Below are 25,983 nucleotides of genomic sequence, written 5' to 3'. Positions count from 1 at the left end.
TTAGTAACGACGCAGCTTCATTTCACACTTGACTATTGACTTGACTATTACATGCTCTGCCCATCCAGTCCATTTCAAACCCCCATCGTGATATTTCCCATTCAGGCTGTACGAAATATCGTCACTACACGCTCCGAACCACCACCCCCCTCCCTGCCGATCTGCACAGTTATACGGCTCCTCATCATCCTGGTCATTGTCGTACGTTGAGAATTTATGTTGATTGAATTGAGGGAAATCAGAAGCCGGTGAATCTACGCAAGAGCAAACAAATATTAAAATGATATGAGTTTTACGACACCACTTTGGGAGTGGACGATGAAAAACACAAATATTAAATTGAGACCAGGAATAGATGCATTGTATTACAAGCACATTTACGGTGTGTGTGCTTTTGAGTAGACCTGTAGTGCATTCATTATTTTAATACTTAATTAAATAACAAAAACCTCAAAGATGAACGCTGTTGACAAAGACAAGAAATAGGTGCAATTGTATATCAATGGTTTAAGTTATGGCTTAAGAACGAGCGTCGAATGTTGTACGCATTTTGTGTACAATCCAACATTTTATATGTTTATGTTAGGACAGGATTCTCCAATGTTTTGGTGCTGTTCTGTAGGAAAACAGTTTAGGCCCCACATTATCTTGGTGCCTGCCTGACTGACTGACTGTCACTTGTGAATTAGATTTGCTTAAGTCTCACATTTGCTAATAATAGGATTACCTCGTAACGGCAGTGAATGGACAAAATCCGATCTGAATCATTGGAAAGTATTTTGTGCGCTCTGTGACCAGCTTTGTCTTGTTTTGTTTTATTATTGCTGTCATATTAGACCTACGTTGTGGTTTATTAACATACCTCGGCCCAAAGTGTAATCATTGCCTTTGACGCTGAATTTGTTGACATTGATTTGTTCCGTCTTTCCTTGATCGTCCACCAGGTCTACCCTTAGTGCCCATCTATGGGTAGAAGTGAGTAGACGGAGTTTCTCGTTCCCGAGCCAGAACTCTCCCGAGAGGTCGCCAAATCCGTCCCGGTACTCGGTCCAGTTGCGAGTGAAATTCACTGACCCATCAAACCGCTTCTGAAACACCTGATACACAAAGCAATGTTATAAACCAAAAACGCAATAATTATTTGTGAGAATTCATAATGCAAGAGATGTGATCACTTATCCGCTCTGGTGTATATACCCAAAGAGAGGGCAGCATTTGGCTTTTAGGCAATTGCACCTGAAGTGGACAAGGCTGATAAAGAGGGAAATTTATGACATCCGCAGAACTACAAGCCTCACAACCATTATGGTATCGAATGAAAGGGGACAACAATGCCTTTTATTTGAGTGATGTGCTAATGAGATAGAATGGGTGAAATGCATTTTTGTCAAAGATATGTTTATAGGCTAAAATATAGGTTTTAGGTCATTTCGGCATCTTGTTTCCACATGCAAAATGCAAGTGTTATTTAGAGTTTATGTTTTTAAGGCAGAGAGAAAGGTTCGTATTTTTATAAAAATATCACACCGAACTTAGAATGGCATAATTCAGTATGTTTTTATCACGTGTTTAACGTCCGTAGCGTTATAATTTAACGTCCGTAACAACAACAGTATGATGTTTCCATAACAACATAGTTCCTTTTTGTAAATGCTATTGGTATTTTTAAAGAGTGAACCTATATCTACCTCAACATAGTGAGTTCATCAAAATTCTTGCAAGAAACTTGCAAGGCTTTTATCAATGCGTAACATCCGTAACGGCCGTTTAATTAAAAATTAATTAATTAATTCAGCTAACCCTAACTTAACCATGTCATGATGTACATTAAGGCCTAAGCTAGATTTGTACCAAATATAAAAAAAAAAAACTTGCATTAGGCCAAAAAAAATGTATCCGGTTTCTGGTATGCGCGCGCGTCGCCGTAGCCATGCGCGTCGGCAAAATGAAAAAGTTTTTTTTTCAATAAAACATGATGTCTCAAAACCGCCAAACTCACTGGTTTGACTGGAATCCTGCTGCTGCACAATTTTAACGTGTTATTAGATGGGGTTATGATCGAGAATAAGCTTTATGTGGCCTCTCTTGACTCCCATATATTTGCACTTAGTTTAGTCGGGCACCATTTGCAGTCATCAGCCGACATTTTTTTGAAGCAAAAAAACCAGGTAGGCCTAGGCCTAAAAAAAAAAGACGCGTCGCCGCACCGCTTTTTGGGCAAGCTCCATACCAGAAACCGGAGACTTCTTTTTTTGGGCCTTACAAGTTTTTACTTTGTTGTTTCAAATTGGTTTTTAGTCTCGAACGATGGAATTGGCCTTTTCCATTTTGTTAATAAACAAAAACCAATGGAATTCAATGCAGTTTCTTTGGACTGTGTATTGACATAGCTCACAGTTACCTACTCGAATTCACACCAGGGTCATTTTGATGATTAAATGCTACTTTTAAACAGAGGCAATTTGAGCAAATAAACAAATCAAACTTACAATCCAGCCATTGGGTTCTGTATCCATATCGCAGTAAACCTTCATTCTGTTCTTGTATTTCCCCGCCGGATATATGGTGTAGATGCCGCTGCCCTTGACACCAACATTATACAAGCGTTGACAATCTGAAAAGAAAGGTGGAAATAGTTCCTGGTAAAAGAATATAATTCTTAATGAAGCGACCAAAACTTCCCCAAATCAGCCTTCGGCACATATTTCTCTTCTAGCTGAAAGTGAACTTGGCTTCGAGGTCCCAGTGGATGGGTAGGGCTAATTCTCCAAGTATAGAGCCTGAAAGCAAAAGGTCACGGGGCGAGCTTCCGGAACCCTCGCGCGGCCCGCCTATACGGACATTTTATATAGGTTGCCCTTTTTCTTGCTATAATTTTTGAACAGAATGATTTCTAACCGTATAATCACCCCAAGAAACATTCATGTTGGAATTATATCTTGGTATTTCTCACGAAAAAAATAAGAAGAAGAAATCACTGGGATAAAACGAATTTTACTTTTACGACCTTACACATCCGGCATTATCGTTCCCAGGTCTCCTCGTTCGTTCACGTTTGTTTTCACATCTCGTACTTGCGTGACGACGAAAATGTATAATGACGCGAAGATTTACCGACCTACAGCCGATGGGTTCTAGATTTAGTCGGGCTGGCTTGAATGCAGTCCTTATCAGCGGTCATTTAAGATTTTTGTTATAAATGCTAATGAGTCCTCTCCTTTTATTTTAATGTATATCCTAAAAGACATTTTAGTCTCATATTTAACTTTCAGTTTTTACCCATATGACCGCCACAAATTATATATAAAATTTCATCTTTGTACGAGTCCCCAGAGTTCCACTAGTCCACATGTATTTTAGATTTTTTTAGAAGTGAGAGGTCACTTTTTGGCGCGATAATAACTATTTTACAAAGGTCTTCAACTGTGATTTTCTTAAGAAATCAATGTACCAAAATAATGCGTTAATGTTCAAGGATTCCGGAAGCGCGCCACCAGGTGAGAACTTTCACGCTCTATTGAACGAATATCTTCAAATATTTTTTTTTTTTAAGAAAAAAGTGCCCGATACTATAGGTGCCTTATATTTGTTTCAATCGTGTTTATTAAAAGAATTGAAGATACCAAATTTTAGCAAACATGATTTGTCTCATCATAACAAACCTGAAGATATTTTTAGGCCCCTTTCATTTCTCATTTTTATGTAATGTGCTTTGAAATTCATACTTAATTGTCAAGGCTCAAATCCCGAATTTTTATCTTTTTTTTTTTTTTTTGCGAAAATCAAGTGCAATAATTTCAATGAAATGTTGTTACTGTGCATTACCACTAGGAGTGAAACGGCGTAGCTTCATTTGACTGCTCCGCACTACTATGACGTTCCCTGTACCATTCCATTTCATACCGCGGTATTCCCGATCTGTGTAATTATCTGGGTCACCCAGAAGGGAATATTCTCCATTAAAATTGCCCCAAGAATCCTGCGGAGATCCACACTGGCCAAACCACCATCCTCCTCCCTCGACCTCAGCACAGTTGGTTCCGTTCACATCGTCGTTGTCTCTATCATACGTCGAAAACGCGTGAGGGGTCTCGATGGAAAGAAAAGGCAAATCATCTATAACAAATCAAAAAGATCGAAATACTTTATTAAATAATGCAAGTGAGCCTGGAAATACGAAATATCGAAAACAGGGGAATGCTTCCTTCTTCTACCGTAATACTCCTTGGACAGTAAATTCAATCTCAAAATGAACGTGCAATGAATCGGGAATTCGAAAGCAAACGGTTTGAGTGGACCAAGAATAGATCTTTTAGGTAAAACACCACGATTAGATAGGATTTTTGTTTTGTTTTTGGTACTCCATTGTAATGTAGAATTGTTGGCATAAAAGGATATGAGGCCATAAAACATAATGGGTTCCGATTTGCAGGGGACATCATTTTCTGGAGGGGGGGGGGCACTCCGTGCGTTGTTGCCTTCCTCCGTGTAGAGGGGTAGGGGGTTGTGGGGGCGGTCACGTGTCTTGGGGGAGGGGCGTGGGGCGTGGCAGGTGACCCCAAGCCCGCTCTTAGCTACCCCTCTGGTTTTGGTCAAATGCTAACAGAAATCACATTTTGTTCCGTTTTTATGTTATTATTCGGAAGTTGAATGAGTATCTTTCTGGATAAGAAAAATGAATCTTACCAGTGAATCCTTCAACCACCAATTTATAGCTGTCGCCCTCTACGCGGAATGGCCACCGGAAAGTCATATTCTTATTTGATTTTAATCGATCATCATACACCACCTCGATCTCAAGTACCCATTGATCTTTCGAAGTTAGTTGACGGACTTTCTCGTTCCCGAGCCAGAACTCTCCCGAGAGTTCGCCAAATCCGTCCTGGTACTCGGTCCAGTTGCGAGTGAAATTCACCGACCCATCAAACCGCTTCTGAAACACCTGTAAAGAGTGTATGGAAAGTAGCGAATTGTGTAATGAGATAATTATGCTATAAAGTTACTCAGACACCAATACCGAGTTGGCACGGAGTTTCTGTTTCAACTGATAAAAAAAATGCATCTAGTTCAGTTCGCGTTGTCATGGTATTTGTATTTCATCAATACCTGAGACAGTTTACCCATTGCTGTTGGTCAAGAACCAGTCACGTGCAGGTGGTTTTAAACTGCTGGATAAAACACCGTCTGGTTTTAAACACAATTCCTGCGTTCTGCGCCACATCGCGCAGTACGTACAATGCTACTTTATGTGCAGTGGGCGTGGTTTAAACTGAAGCGCCGTCACACTAACAAAAAGTAACGTCCGTAACGTTATAATTTAACGTCCGTAACAACAAAAGTATGATGTTTCCATAACATCATACATGTAGTTCCTTTTTGTAAAATGCTATTTGTGTTTTTAAAGAGTGCACCTATATCTACCTCAACAAAGTGAGTTCATTAAATTCGTGCAAGAAACTTCACAGGCTTTTATCAATGCGTAACATCCGTAACGGCCGTTTAATTAAAAATTAATTAATTCAACTAACCCTAAGTTAACCATGTCATGATGTACATTAAGGCCTAAGCTAGATTTGTACCAAATATAAAAAAAAACTTTCATTACAAGTTTTTACTTTGTTGTTTCAAATTGGTTTTTAGTCTCGAACGATGGAATTGGCCTTTTCCATTTTTTTGGTAATAAACAAAAACCAATGGAATTAAATGCAGTTTCTTTGAACTGTGTATTGACATAGCTCACAGTTACCTACTCGAATTCACACCAGGGTCATTTTGATGATTAAATGCTACTTTTAAACAGGGGCAATTTGAGCAAATACAAATCAAACTTACGATCCAGCCTTTGGGTTCTGTATCCATATCGCAGTAAACCTTCATTCTGTTCTTGTATTTCCCCGCCGGATATATGGTGTAGGTGCCGTTCCCCTTGACACCAAAATCATACAAGCGTTCACAATCTGAAAAGAAAGGTGGAAATAGTTCCTGGTACAAGAATATAATTCTTAATGAAGCGACCAAGACTTCCCCAAATCACCCTTCGGCACATATTTCTCTTCTAGCTGAAAGTGAACTTGGCTTCGAGGTCCCAGTGGATGGGTAGGGCTAATTCTCCAAGTATAGAGCCTGAAAGCAAAAGGTCACGGGGCGAGCTTCCGGAACCCTCGCGCGGCCCGCCTATTGGCATTTTATATAGGTTGCTCTTTTCTTGCTATAATTTTTGAACAGAATGATTTCTAACCGTCACCCCAAGAAACATTCATGTTGGAATTATATCTTGGTATTTCTCACGAAAAAAATAATAAGAAGAAATCACTGGGATAAAACGATTGTAATTGCTAATGAGTCCTTTCCGTTTATTAATATAAAATGTATATCCTAAAAGATATTTCAGTCTCCTATTTAACTTTCAGTTTAACCCATATGACCGCCACAAATTATTTATAAAGTTTCATCTTTGTACGAGTCCCCCGAGTTCCACTAGTCCACATGTATTTTAGATTTTCAAAATCGAGAGGTCACTTTTTGGCACAATAGTAACTATTTTACAAAGGTCTTCTTCGTAAGAAATCAATGTACCAAAAAAATTGCAAATTTTAGAATTTTGCGCGTTCATTTTGTTATTCAAGGGTTCCGGAGGCGCGCCACCAGGTGTGAACTTTCACGCTCTATTGAATCAAACATTTTTTTTTTGGAAAAAAGTGCCCGATTCTATAGGTGCCTTATATTTGTTTCAATCGTGTTTATTAAAAAAAAACGAAGATACAAAATTTAAGCAAACATGTTTTGTCTCATCATAGCAAAACTGAAGATATTTTTAGGCCCCTTCCATTTCTCATTTTTATGTAATGTGCTTTGAAATTCATACTTAATTGTCAAGGCTCAAATTCCGAATTTTTATCATTTTGTTTGCTTTTTGTGCGAAAATCAAGTGCAATAATCTCCATGCAATGTTTGTTACTGTGAATTACCACGTGGAGTGAAACTGCGTAGCTTCATTTGACTGCTCCGCACTACTATGACGTTCCCTGTAACATTCCATTTCATACCGCGGTATTCCTGATCTGTATTATCTGGGTCACCCAGAAGGGAATATTCTCCATTCAGATTGCCCCAAGAATCCTGCGGAGATTCACACTGGCCAAACCACCATCCTCCTCCCTCGACCTCAGCACAGTTGGTTCCGTTGACATCGTCGTTGTCTCTATCATACGTCGAAAACGCGTGAGGGGTGTCGATGGAAAGGAAAGGCCAACCATCTATAACAAATCAAAAAGAGCGAAATACTTTATTATGTTAATGCAAGTGAGTCTGGAAAACGGGGGAATGCTTCCTTCTTCTATCGTAATACTCCTTGGACAGTAAATTCAATCTCAAAATGAACGTGCAATAAATCGGGAATTCGAAAGCAACCGGTTTGAGTGGACCAAGAATAGATCTTTTAGGTAAAACACCACGATTAGATAGGATTTTTGTTTGTTTTTGGTACTCCATTGTAATGTAGAATTGTTGGTATAAAAGGATATGAGGCCATAAAACATAATGGGTTCCGATTTGCAGGGGACATCATTTTCTGGAGGGGGGGGGGGCACTCCGTGCGTTGTTGCCTTCCTCCGTGCAGAGGGGTAGGGGGTGGTGGGGGCGGTCACATGTCTCGGGGGAGGGGCGTGGGGAGCGTGGCAGGTGACCCCAAGCCCGCTCTAAGCTACCCCACTGGTTTTGGTCGAATGTTAAAAGAAATCACATTTTGTTCCGTTTTCATGTTATTATTCGGAAGTTGATTGAGTAGGCCTATGTTTCTGGATAAGAACAATGCATCTTACCAGTGAATCCTTCCACCACCAATTTATAGCTGTCGCCCTCTACGCGGAATGGCCACCGCCACGTTCTTTGCTGATTTGATTTGGATGTACCATCATACACCGCCTCGATGTCAAGTACCCATTGACCTTTCGAAGTTAGTTGACGGACTTTCTCGTTTCCAAGCCAGAACTCTCCCGAGAGTTCGCCAAATCCGTCCTGGTACTCGGTCCAGTTGCGAGTGAAATTCACCGACCCATCAAACCGCTTCTGAAACACCTGTAAAGAGTGTATTGAAAGTAAGTGAATTGTGTAATGAGATAATTATGCTATAAAGTTACTCAGACACCAATACCGAGTTGGCACGGAGTTTCTGTTTAAACTTAAATTTAAAAATGCATCTGTTCAATTCGCGTTGTCATGGTATTTGTATTTCATCAATACCTGAGACAGTTTACCCATTGCTATTGGTCAAGAACCAGTCACGTGCAGGTGGTTTTAAACTGCTGGATAAACACCGTCTGGTTTTAAACACAATTCCTGCGTTCTGCGCCACACGTCGCGCAGTACGTAGTAATGCTACTTTATGTGCAGTGGGCGTGGTTCAAACTGAAGCGACGTCACACTAACAAATCAGATAAACATGGCCGGGGGGGGGGGGCGTTTCACAAGACATAAGCTATTATTGTTACACGAAATAGTTGAAAATTTGTGAATTTTGACTTGTTTTGACTTTTTGACCTAACGGTATTTATGAATGGGAATAATATGTGCTTGGCCGGTATTAGACAAGTACGTTTAAAACCGGCAGATAGGGGCCTGGACACGGATAATGATCAGCGACCAGCTTGGACCCTAGCCGGTTTTAAACGTAAATTGTAGTTGTTAAAAACCGGCCAAGCATATTTTTATTACCTTAATATAATATAACGTGATTACATGTATTGAATTTACTAAAGATGTAATGTCCGTGCTGAAGTTCCACCGTGCGTGATATTGTTTTTAAACTGTTATTGATGTAATGCAAAACCTATTCCCTTTTGGATGACATGCATGAATGAATAAAATCAGCCAACGTTAAGTTATTCAATGATCAAGTTCCTTTCTGATTTGGATTGAGATATGTCATCACGAATAGTTTCATACTTACGATCCATCTATTGCCATCACAGTAGACCTGCAAGCCTTCCGGATACTGCGATGGGTAAATGGTATACACACCGCTCTCGCGGATACGTGCACGGTACAGGGCAAGGCAATCTATAAGGAAATACAGTGGTTTTCAAGTGAAATATCTCATAAAAAAGCTTAAAGTTGCGTTCCCCTTGCTCTTCAACAAATTGTTTGTTTGTCTATTCATAAATTTTGAACTTGTATGTAGCCTATTATTTCAACCAATTTTGTTGTGGACGTCTGTAACCCTCTGAAAAAAAACCCCCGGATTTTGTTTTGGGCACAAACAGATCCGCTTTGGGAGTAGACTGGCTCCCGGTTCCTACAGTGTCGATACCGATTGCGGGGCGGGAACCAGCCTACACGGTGCATGAGAACAGAATTATCAACCTCGTTTCCATGGGTACGATCTTGCTGCGCCACTTTGTTCCCATCATGCCTTGCGCGATCTTAACCCCTGGAATTGTGTACTTTAAAGGTAGCGTCCATCATTTGTAATTATTTTGTGCATTATGTTCGTTTGAAGCAACAAAAGTACTCAAAATCTAAAAAAGGGTGCTGAACAACTTACGGTTACCTAATGAAGTTTCAGCTCAGTAACTGCTGTATATTCCGAGAAAACAATATTCTAGGATCTCGATTTCAAATCAAACGTTGCTGAGTCATGTTTTGAATTGGGCCTGAATTGACCTGTCGCGTTAGAATCGCGTCAACGCAGCTTTAATATTGTCCAATGACATGATATACAAATGGACGCGGAATATGGGCGGCCAATAGGGCAAAACAGACCAAAAAATAAAACAAAACCAGAAAATTAAACGAAAATACACAGAAATAAACGAACAACTCAGAAATAAACGGACACCTCAGAAATAAACGAACAACTCAGAAATAAAAGATCAACTCTTTCCATTCGCCGTGGTCTATTACATAGACTACCCATGGGGTCGAGGCTGCAGAATTATTGTCTGGCAGCCATTGCAATAATTCGAAATCGTAAAGTAATAATTCAAGTAAAAATGGGCCGATTTTTTTCGGTCGATGTCTCAATCAAAGGTGAATATCTTTTGTATAGCTACAAAAAATAGCACTTTAGAAAGGGAATCTATTTTTCGGGATGAAACTCGAACATAGCCATTTTAAAAAGTCCAAAGTGGCATGACTGTACCAGGATTCGATTTGTTATGGGATGCACTACCGGTTTCATAGTTTTAGGAGCACATCGTGTGCCACGGTAAGATTAATATTGTGAAGACTTGGGTATTTGCTAACATCTATAATTATGCACTGGCATAAATAATTGTCCATTGGGTCGCCCCCCAAAAAAAGGGGGGGGGGTGTCCCTGTGTTTGCCGCCCATGTCGATAACAACATTTCTCCGTCTGCATGGGTACAGCTGGAATGAATTATATAAATGATTTGGCCTGATTCCCGACCCGTACAATAATTAGAGCAAGAATGCCCGAACTAATAGTACTTTATGAAATTCAAAATGTTGCACTTTACTCTTACCTAGAGGTTTATCACAGCGGTCTCCCTTGATGTCACGTTCACAATCACACTTGAAAGAGTCGCCATCTTTCTCGCATTTCGCATTGTATCGACAAGGGTTTGGCTGGCAGGGATCTTGACACAATAAAACGAAAAAGTAAACAATCGAATTACGTCTTGGTTTTACCTGAGACCAGAGTATGTATTATATTATATAGTTATCCCACGAGCGCGAGTGGAACACTACGGAGCTCATAAGGTGCCATCCAAGATGTTGAGATCCTGGCGTAATGTATCACGGGGTGACAACATCTTACGCGAAAAATGTCGACATCCTGAGATAATTTATCACGGGATGGCGATATGTTTTAAGAGGGATGCCAACATCCTCGGATAGATCTATCACGGGTAGCACAATGCTGAAAGTATAGGATGCCGACATCGTGAGACAATATATCACGGGATGACGACATCCTGAAAGTAGAATGTCGACATCCCTAGATACCTTGGAATGCTGTTTAGTGGAGTTACGAGAAAGCAATCCTACTTTTAGGATGTCGTCATCCCGAGATGAATTTTCTCAGGTTGTCGACATCATACCCTTGGGATGTCGTTATCCCTAGATACCTTATCTGAGGATGTCGACATCTTATTTTTACGATGTCATCATCCCGTGCGGGACGTTGACATCTTACGTGTAGGATGTCGTCATCCCGTGAAAAGTTATCTCAGTATCTCAACATCTTGGATGGTACCTCCAGAGCTCCGTAGAACACGGATAAATAAAGTGGTCGTAGATATTGCCCAATGCCATATCTACTACCTCACAAAAAATGAACACGGTAATCAATTAATTTCAAAAGTTATTGTTGAATCCAGCCTGATACGTAGATGTGCATTCAAGTGTGTATTATTCACACCAACGGCCGATATATGGGGCTTTTCAGGGCGATACATGTGCCAAATTCAGAAAAAGGCACCAAAAAACGGCAGATGCCATAAACAAGGGCACCACTTCTTTTCAAAAAAAGGCACTTGTTCAGGAAAAAAGGCACTTTTCATAAAAGGGCACTCTTTACAAATTATTGGGGGGGGGGGGAATAAGTCTGTTGGGAAAAGGCAGTCTTTACAAAACATTAGGCGGGGAAATACCCCCTTACCACCCCCTCCCCCACCCGCTGGCTACGCCTATGTGTGACACCACTTTTCTCTAAATCCTGACAAGCAATCGTCGCCGTTGGGTTGATACAAAGGGTTATAAGTACTCCGTGATGACAAATTACAGGGAGTAAGCCGCTTTGTAAATTTTATGTTGGCTCTGCGCTACAGCGAACTATATAATACAACTTAACTGAAATGTCATGGCTAATTGACTTCATTTATTTATTTTCATCAATGCCTCATTGACATTTGGGCGAGAAGACGAGGCAGAAAGCTATCAATTAATGGTTGTGCCTCTTTTGTGTATTTTCCCGGAGTTGCTGCATTATAAATGAACGAAGCTCACTTTATAATCCGATAACCTAAAAAAAAAAAAATTACCAGAAAGGCTTGGCAATGTTGCGTTTCCCAATTTTTAGATTTTAATTTGAACCGACACTAAATTTGTCTAATTATTGAAAAGGAATGCCTTTTTTTCTAGGTTGACTTCTTCAACGATTGAAACACCCCTTTTCAAGACTTGTCTCATATTGTTTGAATATTGTTACTTCTTTCAAATATCATTGCTCCTTGTGACTTTCAGATCAGGAAGATATGCATAAATTTTCCACACTGGTGTCAGTTACTTGGCCCGATGTACTGGCCTCATCATAAAAAACCATGATGGAGAAAATGTGTTAAATTCATATTTAATAACCTATCAACAATACTGGCAATCAACGAGGCAGAAAGCAAGCACTTGTTGGCTGTGTTCCTTTGTGTATATTCCGGCAGTTAATGGATAATAAATTACAACATAAAATTCAGAAAGGCTTCAGTGATCACGCATTTGGTGAAAATAATGATTCCTAGTACGGCATCCTTTTGAGGGGATCGGTCACCGTTTTAGAATCTTTCCAGCTTTACTTTCTTTTCCGGACGGTAATTCTCCTGACGTTTCTTGAAACTCTTCACAGAAGGAGCGTGAAACTTGGGCTAGCAGACTACTAAACAAACTGTGATAGACCCCGGTGATAAATACGCCCTTCCGAAATTCAGGAAAAATACTCACAGCTCTATAAGGTGATTGAGACACACATCAAATTAAAGCTTATTTCATCGTCTTTCATTTTGTGTTCATGACTTTTGGGCTAAAATTCCATCCAAAGATGATTACCTCTAAAAGTAGTCATGTCCCATCCCCATTTGGAAAAAAATGATGCCTGTGCTCCATTGCAAAATAGAGCACTTTTAGGGCCCAATTTCATTCGAATTTCACAGAACTATAGCTCGCAGTCCTGTTCAAGGCTTCCACCCTTCTATTTTAAACCCTCAAGTTCATGGCCCACAAAATGCTCTAAAAACAAAGCCAAAAAAATAAATAAATAAAAAAAATAATAATAAATACATTTTAAAAAAATAGGACATACAAATCATTAATACTTTGCCATCTGATAGACCATATCTTCATGAACATTTTTGATTTCCGAAGGTATAGTCGCTTGACCTTTCTTCCCGGAGTTACGGAAAGGTTAAGGTTAGGAGAATTAAAAATACAGACAGAATCCTCAAATCATAAGAAAACTTTTTTTTCTTCGAAACGGGTGAACGGACGGGGAGGAAATCTGGTTGAACATGAACGCTTGTGACGATTTTTGTGACGTCGTCGTGACGTCATCAGGATCAAATTACAAAAGATTTAAGGTTAAAAGTTGAAAAAAATAGTATGGACATCATCTTTTTGCACTTAATGAAGTGGGCCCTACTATGTTCATTTTTTTGCGGAGTGGTAGATATAGACCAGTTCATTAATAAATTCAAATTCATGCACGCATGCGCATACTGGATCCGAAGGCAAAAAGCGAAAGCGGCCGATTGAAAATGTACAGGGGTCCAAACAGTTTTGCCATTTTCTCTCAATTTCTCCAGGATTTGTCCCATTAGTCTTTGAAAAGGTACTTGAAATCGTCATAGGTATTACTTTCTGGTCTAAGTGTTTTTTTGGGGGGTACAAAATGAAAAAAACTTATAAAATGGTTTCGTCCCGTGCGCACGAGGTTGAGGGAAATCAGCAGGGCTCCGTCGTGCCATCGCCTCAAGCAGTGGCGTCGCGTGTTGAAGAGGCGACGCGCAGTGTGTCATCGAGAATCTCATTGATTCTTAAAACGTTCGGGTTTTTTCGAACGAGGTTTCAAAGAATGATGTCATTGAACGAATATCTACTGCTTTTATAACAGTTATGGCAATATTTGTGTGTTGCGCTTATTTCTCGTTCAAGCTGAATTTAGACTTGGCCCGAGTCGAGTGTTGCGCTTGGTTTATGTAGTATGTGAATACACGACGTACGTACACACACTGAAGTGGAACACATGTTTAGGCTATAATCACACTTATTTTCATTTATTTGATTACACTTCTCCACTTGCTGATATAAAAAATATTACAAGATATACAGCATCACAGATTAAAAAATACGGAGAATTTACAATTTCAATAAATTGTTAAGAAAGAGAGTTTATGCCAGAATACGGATTAAGCCAGAGAGTGGCAGATGGAACAGGTGACTAGCACCTCTACAAAGCCATCCTACCACAGGAAAACCAGATCCTATCAAAAATTATTTTATAAAGAAATATATAAAAAAGAGGGGGCGGGGCGTATGATAGGTAGAAAAAATCCAAAGGGGGAAACGAGGGAAAAAGAAGAATTAAACAAAGGGGGGGGGGGGGCGGTATGTGATACTAGAACTGAAAAGTGTTAATTTCAAGTGGAAGACTGGCATGACGTTGATGATAAAATTCAGGGTTGTGTTGTGATGGCAGTGTGTGGTTATTGATATCGACTTAAGTTCGACTTGAGATTAGTATATTTAAGCTGATTTAGGAGCTTCCCGCTCAAAATTAAAAAGCTAAATTGAAAAAAAAATTATAACTTTGCGTGGACCGAATTTGTCGTTCAATATCTCATAGTCAGTTGGCTTGTGGTAAAAAAAAATCATCTCCATATGCAATATTGGGTACATTATTTGAAAACTTCAGAAATTAGTTATGAAACACTGTCAAAATCCAGATCCACTTGATGCCATTTTTTTCTACCCCCAGGAGATTGTTTGCGGGGTATTGGTTTTTTTAAGCCAAAATGAAGAATGTACAATTCTATTTCGGAAAAAAAAGGCGAAATAAACCAAAAAGGAGAGTCATTTATCAAGACTTTTTGCAGTAGATGAAAAACTAGTCGAGAATTAAGTGTTAAAACACATTTTTGGACAAACTTTCTCTTTAAGGGGCGGGGACACATTTCATAATTTATTTTTTGGGAAACGGAAATTACAAAATATTACAACATTAATCCAAACTTATGCGAGTATTTTTTTGGCCTGAGCAGTCTAAGCAGTAACATTAAAAAGCAAAGTTCCAAATTGTATTTCGCTGTTATGCAAGAGGGAGTACGCTTTTTTTGTAAACGGGCAATGATAACAAAACGTACAATTTTGTCCTTAAAACCTATTTTGTTTTCACTAAAATTTGAAAACAGAGCTGGAATGTCTTTTCTTTGAAGCAAATTCTGCACATAGAGGGGTACTTTAGGGTGGATTAAAAAGGATATCATTTTTAGAATATAGGCCTATAAGGAAAGGGACTAAAAACACACAAAAAAGAGTAAATTTGAGTAAACAATTTTTTTTTTCAATTTCAGTTGTCAAATGAACATATAGTAATTTGAGATAGTTTACAGATGTATGGTAGAATAAACTTTATTTCGCTAACTTCATACCAAAAATCAGCATAAATTTGCCCTTTCATGTGAAATCATATTTTCCTGCCACTTTTGGAAATGTTTGTTTTACGCCTAAAACAAAGACATACCGGCTAAAATGTCATGGAAACATTAATGAGCTGTATAGGTTTGCCGTTTTAATGTCTTAAAAACTATTTGGGTTAGGTTGTTGCTTTTTGTTCATATGCAAGGTGTGCCCCCCCTTTTTTTATTAGGAAACAACAATTGCGATACGCCCCTAAAGGGGAACAAACGGTTTTTATTTGATATGTAAACATTTTGCCCGACCCCCCGTTCACTGTACTGGATTGAAAAAACAAATCGTTACAAAATTGCCTGTTACATCTAGATTTTCTGTTTACGCCTTTTGCCCCCGGCTTAGTTTTTAATGTGGCCCAATCCCCAATACATGCAAAATTCTGGAAATATTTTATTCTCATGATGGAGCTCTAATGTCATGGCTCCGCCCATGAAAGGGTAAGAAAAATGGCATCAAGATGAATCCATAAGTGATCCTGAGAGTTTCAAAAACCCCAAAATGCATATGGGCCCCACAAGCCCACTGACTATCATTGTAATGCTAACAAATAATCATTATTGGCACACCCAAAAAGCATGGGACCCGGCCTTTTACGCGAACTGTGCGCCCAAGATTTGGTGTACACGGAAAATTCCCAAGGCCGTCTTCAATGGAAAAATCACTGTGCACGCTCCCCCCCCCCCCCCTCCTGGAAAAGCAAAAAAAGGAGGAAACAAAAGGGGGAAAATAGATGGAAAAAGAGGCGCGAAGTCATATTGCTGTTAATTTAATCCAGAAAAAATCCTGGCGACGCCGGAATACCTGAGCAAAAGCTAGCACAATTCTTTCGCCATTGAAGGAGGCCTTCGTGATAGAATTGTTATCGTGCTCGGAATTGTAAATGTTGTATTGCCGCTGCTTCGGTTTCAGAATGGACATTAACGTTCAAAATTGGACATTATCAATAATTACAACAGGCCTCTACTCACCATGACAGTCGAAGTAGTCATGAATGTCCTCCTGGTCGTCGGTAAAGATTGGAGTGTCGGTGTAGAACGGTGGATGAGACCAGCGGACTGGCTGCACGTTAACGGGCCCTGGTCTGGTTTTGGTACAGGCGCAACGATCTTCCTTACTCCCCGGCATAACCCAGCGAAGACGGCCTGGCTGTCTCGCATCAGGCTCCTGGCTGAAGTAGCATACCTTCTCGGCTGAAACCACGCCCCAAAGGGTCACTGAAATGATGAAAATTTTACGCAATAAAAATACATTGCCGGATTTTTTTGGTATCGATTGTATCCGCTAAGAGAGTGTCTTCATAAACAAAACAAAAACAAAAAACAAAGCAAAACAAAACAGCCCCCACCCCCAATAAAACACACCCAAAAGCAATCAAACAAACGACCCTTCGAAAACCAAAATTAGGAGTTTTACACCCTCCCTAATAATTATGATAACCAAATAATAAATATCTAAAATGGTAGTATGTATAGGTTTTCCCGGCCAATTTTCTCAAATGTTTCCTCATTTTTGTCTGAATTTGAAAATCGTTCGGAACACGCGTTTCATTTTCGCTACCAGAGTATTCGATTCCATTTCAGTTCAATCAATTAAGTGATTAAGCAGCACCTTTCGTTTATTTTCATTCAGATTCGTTTCCAAGACTTCTTTTCGCTTTCAAACATTAACTATTTTATTTCACTTTTAGTTTAATGTTATGTGATGTAATCTGCTATTTTGAATGAAAAAAACCGTACTTTTGATTGCACAGTCACGAAATTGTATTCTGGAACTCTTCGCGAAAAGTTATGCTTGCGTAAATGAATGCACAGGTAACGTAATTGGCCGTCTGTTTCTCAAAACTGAATGCACGGCCAATGAAAACGAAGAAACTTTCGTTGAATAATGGATTAAAGACGTGCATTCAAATTCAGAGGAAAACAGTGACCGATTTTCAGATGTGAATGAACATTTTAGGAAATTGGCCGGAAAAACCTATATTATCTGCAATTAGTGTCAGCATTTTGTTCATTAATGTCCAAACCTCCATATCCATGCCTGCGATGATAAATATTTTTTTTTTTAATCTCGGAATACAAGTCTCTAACATGGTGTTAACCACACACCAAAAACGTTCGATTTTTACTTTTTGAACAAAATCATGCAATCAAGTATTAATTTGCCATTCGGAGTATTTCTTGTAGAATGTCGTGTAGGTATATACATAATTGTTGGTCGGTAAGATTGAGATCAGGTTTCAGTTTGTATGTTTGCTTTTTGAATGATGTAAACTGATCAAATTACCTTAGGAAAATATTTTCGATGTTTTTTTTTGCGATTGTAATTTTAAAGTCTCATCACCGACTGAATGTAGTAATGCCAAACTGGGGGGAAATGGTTATAATGATTAAGATACCTTATTAAAATACATTTTGTAACTCTGCGCGGTACATTATTCATATGCTGTCTTTTAAGATATTTGATCACTTTCATATAATATATATAGAAAATATTTAAGTTATCTTTAAGCCACGAAAACAGACAATATTGACTTCTGCAAAACACAAGTACCGATACTATATTATATTAAAATTTCTTTATAAAAGCAGTAAAGGAGTTGCTCAGTCTTGATTCGATAGCTGTCACGTTACACGTTAAGCATGCATGACCAGAAGACAACAAAAGTTACTGATATTTACCAATAATTTCTGCACTAGTAGTGAATAACCTCCAAGCCGACATGCTTTCAAACGACAGTTGGTTTTTAAGTATTTGAATAATCAAGTGGAAGCGAAAATGACCTATAATCTGCCTAGCTGAAATTGCATTTGGTTTTCGAGGTAGGGTAATTTTTCCAAGCTGTCTCCCCTGTTTTTCTTCTACACGACAGTCGCCTTTTTACGACTTTTTATATACATGTAAATTAAACAACCCTTTGAACAATAGTTATTAGGTAAATTGTAAATTCCAGACAGAGCACGTCCCTGCAGGGCCACCGTATTCTAGAATACAACAGCTACGGTGGTTACCAAGACGATCGGGCTTATAGTTATTATCATCTATTATTGAACCCGAAGGGTGATTGATCTGAATGTATTGTTCTGTCTCCTTGTCTACATAAATGATCTCCTCTTTGCCTATAATTAAAAAAAAAACCATGTACTATTTTATTGGGAATAGGCCTATACAAGATTATCCTCCGTAAAGCATTTCATTGTTTTTAAATTTTGGACGATTAAAATACCTAACTTTTTTCTTACAAAACTACGTGAGGAAACAAATATGCCTTAAATTGATTTCTAAAAAAATCAAATAATGTGCAAGAATAGAATGGGGAACATATAAGGTATGTTTGAAAGTCATTAAAATATAAAGTCTTATACTTCTTTTCAAATAAACCACAACAATGTTACGTTTTTCTCTCCGTTCTATTTTCGAGTTCACTCCTCTCCCCAAATAAATTGTTTTGTAAAATATCTATTTTGTAAAATTCATGAGCGAAACATCAACCGAAACAAATACCCACGTTTAGGTATGGAATGATTATTTCACAAATTTCGAATAATTTGCGGTCCGACAATAACTCAGTTCTCTCATGCAGGCTAGACTGGTTCCAACCAAGCGCGGATCTAGCGGGTGGGGGAGCAAAGGGGGCCATGGCCAACCCCCCCCCCAAAAAAAAACGACTCCATTTTTTTTTTGGGGGGGGGGGTGACTTCGCAATAAGGCAGGCAATGAGCACACCACCATCTTTTCCTCAAAAAACATTGGTTAAAGTGGTCAGAAATTGCCTCAGATCGCACCACAAAGCATCTAGAATCCAAAAATTTTCGGGGACCTTGAGCGGGCCCCGAACCCCACGCCGTAATTGTTTTTACACTTTTTTTTTTTACACACAAATCTTTTTTGGCCCCCCCCCCCAAAAAAATGTGTTCTGGATCCGCCCTTGGTTCAAATGAATCTTAGTGTAGGTTTTACTGGCCAATTTCGGCCAAAAAAATCCCCGTTCAGTGTCATCATCACGCATTTAGATTCTTGCAGATTTTTCGATTTTGTTAATACCAGCTAGGTTTCTTTTTCCCTATTATCGCATTCAATTTTGTTTTCGTGCCCACACGACTTTGGTTTTGCCATTCGAGTTCGTTTGAAGTCATTCTTTTTCGTTAATAGGCATTCAATTTTCACCATTTTAAAGTTTAATTTCTGCGGTCTTTTTCCAATTGGTGCGATCAAATTATAAGTTATCGAAGCGTAGGATCCTTTATCTCCGTGTGTTTTTCTTTTTCGTTTAGAATCATCTATGTCAAACTCTGAGTGTTCAATTTAGTTATCTTTCAAGTTTCATTCGCTGTAAGTTTTTCTGAATGATATTCTTGTCCCATTATCATTGTCTTGATTTGAATAGTTCTTGTTTTGTATTATTATTCTGTTATTTGTGTCTACGCCTGTCTCTTGAGTCATATGGAATCTATACATGTACAGGGAGGACTTCGCCGTTCTTTTGCTCACGATTGTGTGAACAGGTGCTGTTCATTTTTCTTCAGTTCTGTTATAATTATTTGAACCATTGTAATTAAAAGTTAACACTGTTTTGCAGAACAAAGGTAGGGTCAACGTAATAACATGAAAACAAAATGATTTGCTTTGGGTTTTTTTATATAGGCCATTGGAAAAAATCAGAAAGTGCATACCACAAGAACGAATTTGAATGCACACACGTGAATTTTTTTTGGCCAATTGATTAAATCGAATTCGTGATCAACATCTTTCTAGGCCCGTCGACAAATTTGAATAAACGAAATGACTTTTTGAGTTTGAACGAACGAAACGACTCGACCGCTCAAATAACAAAATAGAAAGACTCTTAACACGAATTTGAATGGGCCTCGTGTAAATTGAACGATTTTTTTTGATGAACTTGACCAGGAACACCTGGGACTATATTTGTTTTTATTGTGAAACTGCGGGGACACTGTACCCTCGAGTTGTATTTAGATCTCACTGGTGAACAAACAGTCCATCTAATTTCATTTACATTTGACGATCACGGACATTTATTCAACCTGTTTACGCGCCAAAATCATTCTGGGCGAGTAATGAGTAAGCGCTCTGGTAATCACAAAAGGAACGATTCGTCATGAGCGACGGGAAGAAAGAACTGTCCGTACCAAATATCGAAGTCGTCATGGAAACCAGTTATGAATAAAGAATGAAATGAATCAGTCAAAAATATATTAGAATCAACGACGAGTGTGAATTACAACATTATATACAGTACACATTTCAGCACAATCACAACACATAATCTGCCGAAGACTGCTTTAAATGCACATTTCATCGTGTAGGCTGCCTTCCCTTTCGAATGTATTTATGTCACTTCAAACAATACTTAGTTCGCTACGTATGCCTCTTTTTACTTGTATTAATTAAATTTATCTTGTTGAAAACACAATTATCTCTACCTTTCTACTGCTTTTATAACGATCAAATTCGCTTTTTCGTTAGAAATAGGTAAGGTCTTAAATGGCAAAATCGTAATGCGAGTAAAAATCTTTTTTATTCTCCATTTTTCAATTTTTAAGGACATTTTTCTTTCTTTGGTGATTTGTTAATTTGTTTCAGTACATGACAGCAAGCCAGTGAACGAATTCTTCTTCCAAAATGTGTTCAAAGAGCACATTTTGGGTTCACAATTTTGAACAGAAAACACTTAACCTGATCAGTGTCTTCCCAAAATGACATCACAACAACAGCGCCCTTATTTGTCAGGAAAAGCTTCGAAAATGTTTAAATGTTTAAAAAGTGCACTTTTGAATCAAATTAACCAAACAGGGGTGTCAAATAGTTTTTTTTACATGGCTTAACAAACCCATGGCCGTGGAGAATCTTTTTCTTTTTCTCTCATTCTTAATTAATGGGTCCGTGCAATGAATTTTTCTCAGGAATACATTTTGTGCAACTTTCTACCACTCTGAAATGTATGAAAACTATAGGTTTTCCCGGCGAATTTCCGAATTTTTCTAATCAGTTTCATTATCAGCCATTCAATTTCGCGTGAGTTTTGCACATGTGGTCAAATTGGGGTTTCTTTATCATTTTGGGTTCATTCAATTTCATTTTTAGGCAGCCAAGATTTTGCTCCGAATGTTTAGTTTCATTTTTGGGCAGCCTATTTCGTTTTGGCGCATTCAAGACTTAACTTGTAGCAGTCTTAAATTAAGTCTTTGCAACCTTTTGACGGTTGACGCATTCAAATTAGCGAACATCTGTGCGCCTGTAACGTATAACCATGCTTTTCGTTTCTTATTCGTTTATGGGCAATCGCTTTCATCGTTTGGTCATTTAAATTAGTTAGATTTTTTAATGGATATATTTTCGTATTTTTCTCGGAGGTTCATTTTCCCCCAAAAATCTTGATGACTGTAAAATTTACAATGTTACAAATTAACCGATATGAGGGAAACAAGATGTAATTACGAATTAATTAATTGAAAGGGACCAAGATAATTTCTTTTTCACTGTTGATCTTTTCTGACTTGTTTAAACGTTTGAGTAAAGGGGCATCTTTACGTTGACGATCTCTTGACGTGCAAGACATCGGGGCATGTATGTTTGGCAATGGTTGTACTATCGGGAACACTTCTCTTGCGTTATTTCTTAAATTATTTCTTGCGTATGTCTGGCCGAACACTTACCGTATTCACAGGGCCCATGCAAAGTCAGTTTTCAATGCAAACCTTGAAAATACATCTTTGTGTCACATTTAATCTTATTTGCAAGTTTTCCATTTTGAGGGGTGTTTTTGTGCCTTCTCCGTTTTTCTGCTAATGCAAAGTTTCATATTCATTAGAAAACTTGTGATGGCATTCCGGGCATGATTAATGTTACACGGCTATTTCAGCAAAAAAAGTGCTAGAATTTTGGATATTTTGCTGTCATAAATCTCTTTTATTTGGTGATTATATGATGTGTCAGTACATTGCAGTAAGCTAATGACCAACCCTTTCCCACAAATGTTTTCAATTAGCAAATTTTGGATGAATAATTTGAAAGAAAAAAACCCTAAACTGAACAATGTCTTCCTGAAATGACATCACAGTAACAGCTCGCTCATACGTAGTCCGGAAAAGCATGGAAAAAAAGTTTAAAGAAGTGCACTTTTGCAGCAAGATTAACCCAAAAAAATTGTCAAATGTGTAGTTTTCTTACATTTCACAGTAGTAAAGAGTTGCACAATAAGAAGTCCTGAGAAAAATTGCACATACCCTTCAATTAAGAAAGAAAGGCATCTACGGATTGAAGTCATCAAATGTGATTTACGCTAAGGAATACGGACACGTATGAAGTCTTAAAAGATGTTTGACAAAATGTGAAATATGTTTGCCCATTAATGAAAACGAATGCCCGATCAACCCCTTACTAATGGTTTAGACGAAATTGAATAAACAACGCGATACTTTTAATATGAATGCATCTTTGATAGGGACGATTGAATCTAAAAGGCGATAGAATGCTCGGATAGGGAAATTGAATGATTCTTTTTGATTGTCGAATGCCGATCTGCATGATCTTTCAATTTCAATGTAAATTGAATGAGCCAGGCGTTAAATTAAATGAAAACTTGGTGAAATTGGCCGCGAAAACCTATACTTTGACGTCTTTTGGGGTTTGTCTTATTTTTTTGCAAAGTGCACGTCTTTAAAAATTTAAAAGTCTCCATGCTTTTCCGTATTACTGAGCGCGCTGCATGTTGCTGTGATGTGATTTCAGGAAGACACTGTTCAGTTTAGGGCTCTTCTTTCAAATTATTCACCCAAAATGTGCTAATTGAAAACATTTTGAGAAAGGATTGCTCATTGGCTTACTGCCAAGTACTGACACAACAAAGAATCACCAAAGAAAAGAAATTTATGACAGCAAAATATCAAAAATTCTAGCAACTTTTTGTGCTGAAAAAGCCATGTAACATTAATCTGCCCGGAATTACATCAAAATTTTGCTCATGCGTGAATATGGAACTTTGCATTAGCATAAAAACGAAGAAAACACCAAAACACCCTTCAAAATGGAAAAGTAAAACTTAAAAATAAGGTTCAATTGTGACACAGAGATGTATTTTCAAGGTTTGCATTGAACTATTTATTTTGCATGGGCCCTTTAAATAAGTGTTCGGCCAAACATACATGCCCCGATGTCTTGCACGTCAAGAAATCGTCAACGTGAAGATGTCCCTTGCTCGAACGTTTAAACAAGTATAGAAAAGATCAACAGTGAAAAAGAAATTATCTGCATATGAGCCCTTTTCATTTCAGTATATCTTGTAATCCCTCATAATAATTTGTTACATTGTAAATTATGCAGTCACCAAGAGGTTTTTGGGAAAATCAACCTCGGAGGAAAATAGGAAAATAAATCACTTAAAAATTCTTATTAATTTGAATAACCAAACGAAGGAAGTGATTGCCCATAAACGAATAAGAAACGAAAAGCATGGTAATACGCGATAAGCGCACCGACGTTCGCTAATGTGAATGCGTCAAACGTCAAAAGGTTGCAAAGACTTAGTTTAAGAATGCTACAAAGTAAATCTTGAATGCACCCAAACGAAATAGAATGCCCCAAAACGATAACGAACATTCAGTCCAAAATCTTGGCTGCCTAAAAATGAAACTGAATGCCCCCAAAATAATATTAAAAAAACCCAATTTGATCACATGTGCAAAACTCACGCGAAATTGAATGGCTAATAATGAAACTGATTAGAAAAAATTGGCCGGGAAAACCTATAATTATAATTAATTATATGGTCCTTGCAATTAATTTTTCTCAGGAATACATTTTGCGCAACTTTCTACTACTCTGAAATGTGTAAAAACTGCACATTTGACATCTTGTTTTGGTTAATCTCTATTGCAAAGTGCACTTCTTTAAACATTTAAAAGTTCCGGACTACCGAGCGCGCTGTTGCTGTGATGTGATTTCAGGCAGACACTGTTCAGTTTAGGGAGTTTCTTTCAAATTATTCACCCAAAATTTGCTTATTGAAAACATTTGTGAGAAAGGGATGCTCATTGGCTTACTGCCATGTAATGACACAACAAAAAAATCACCAAAGAAAAGAAATTCAAGACTTCAAAATATCCAAAATTCTAGCAATTGTTTTTGTGCTGAAATAGACATGTAACATTAATCTGCCCGGAATGGCAGAATGCTACAAATTAAGTCTTGAATGCACCAAAACGAAACAGAATGCCCCAAAACGAAACTGAACATTCGGAGCAAAATCTTGGCTGCCTAAAAATGAAATTGAATGCCCCCAAATGAAAGAGAAACCCCAACTTGACCCACGTGCAAAAATCACGCGAAATTGAATGGCTGATAATGAAAATGATTAGCAAAATTTGGAAATTAGCCGGGAAAACCTATATTAAATCATTACGCCAATTATGCTGTCATTTCCGAGAAAGGAAGAATCCCTAAATGGAGATCATTTTTCCCGGGTGACAAACTGGATCACACCATAAGAGGTTGAACATTTTGGAAGGGAGGGCCTTGCTTTGCGTCGAGAATAATGAAGATGCATTTTCACTGTATTCTCAAAAACTATAACCGACTTAGCTGAAATGTCGATAGTTTAGTTTGTTAATATCCTGCTTCAAATTTATCGTATTGTTGTTCCTTGAATCGGCAGAAATTATTTTTGTTTAACAAATGGAATCCATTACCTTTAAGGCTTGCTTATGGAACATAAGGAACCTCGTGAATTTGATTAAATTGGGAGGGGGGGGGGGCGTGCATGTCCCCGACCATGGAATTACCCAGGTTTTGACGTATTATGTTAACTTCGTTTCCCGACCTTAATATTTTTTTACTTTGCTACGAATTATCCGTTTCGTTGTGAAGTAAAGTGACTTCATGAAACTAGCACGCTAAGCGAGTTAGCTGAGGTTAGGGTGAACATCATCATCTGGAATAACAGGACAATTAACCAAACGAATGTTGGGAGAAAAATATTGAAGTGAAATCATGGTGACTTACCAAAGACGCAAGTGACAAGTGACGCCAAGGCAAGACGCCGCATCCTGATGACAAGCTCACCACTTTCCAATAGAATTGATTCCGTTTTCGTTTCTTTTCCAGTTCGAAAAAAATCCGACGTGACAAGCGTTTCAAATAATACCAACAGAACACACGTCTGTTTTGGCCTGGTTACATTCGCCGCACTAATTATAGGCCTATCAGTTCAGCATTACGCCTCGGCTGAGCTCAGATACACGCTCATTGAGGCACGATCATTGGCTACTACGATTAATATTAACGCTCATGCATATTCATGTCACAGGAGCCTTGCAGCGAGGGAGACCTATGGGAAGACCAACTCATTGTAAACCTCGCCCCCATGGCGTCGAGTAGTACGCTACCAATATCTGCTCTCTCACTACTATTGTCATCGAGATCAGAAGTACACCCGTGAATCGAGGTCAGTGATTCATTTTTTCCCCACTATTGACAAATATCTTACACTATCCCAACCTCGTTCCTCTACTTTCAACCTCTAGACATTAGTGGACCCTGGTAGGGTAACT

At 38.4% G+C, this 25,983-nt stretch overlaps 1 protein-coding gene across 1 annotated transcript; it reads right to left on the bottom strand.

Annotated features, from left to right (window-relative positions):
- Nucleotides 1-25,983, bottom strand: LOC119731866. The gene is made up of 12 exons (XM_038205150.1): nucleotides 25,436-25,983; nucleotides 16,387-16,632; nucleotides 10,483-10,596; nucleotides 8,948-9,057; nucleotides 7,821-8,076; nucleotides 6,969-7,256; nucleotides 5,833-5,957; nucleotides 4,687-4,942; nucleotides 3,826-4,116; nucleotides 2,490-2,614; nucleotides 863-1,097; nucleotides 1-254 (listed from the first exon to the last, which is right to left on the bottom strand). The coding sequence occupies exons 1-12, from the start codon at nucleotides 25,476-25,478 to the stop codon at nucleotides 1-3; spliced, it is 2,343 nt and encodes a 780-aa protein (XP_038061078.1). The 5' UTR covers nucleotides 25,479-25,983.

Source organism: Patiria miniata, unplaced genomic scaffold (genome assembly GCF_015706575.1).
Source record: "Patiria miniata isolate m_02_andy unplaced genomic scaffold, ASM1570657v1 HiC_scaffold_24, whole genome shotgun sequence".
Lineage (NCBI taxonomy): Eukaryota > Metazoa > Echinodermata > Asteroidea > Valvatida > Asterinidae > Patiria > Patiria miniata.
The sequence above is the reverse complement of the archived record's forward strand: the minus strand, read 5'-3'. Positions and strand labels throughout refer to the sequence as shown.

Coding starts and splice junctions, on each gene's coding strand:
- LOC119731866 (XM_038205150.1), bottom strand. CDS start 25,478: ATGCGGCGTCTTGCCTTGGCGTCACTTGTCACTTGCGTCTTTG. Junction 16,633..25,435: donor ACTTGTCACTTGCGTCTTTG/GTAAGTCACCAT, acceptor TCATCATTTCAG/TGACCCTTTGGGGCGTGGTT. Junction 7,257..7,820: donor GGTGGTGGAAGGATTCACTG/GTAAGATGCATT, acceptor GATTTGTTATAG/ATGGTTGGCCTTTCCTTTCC.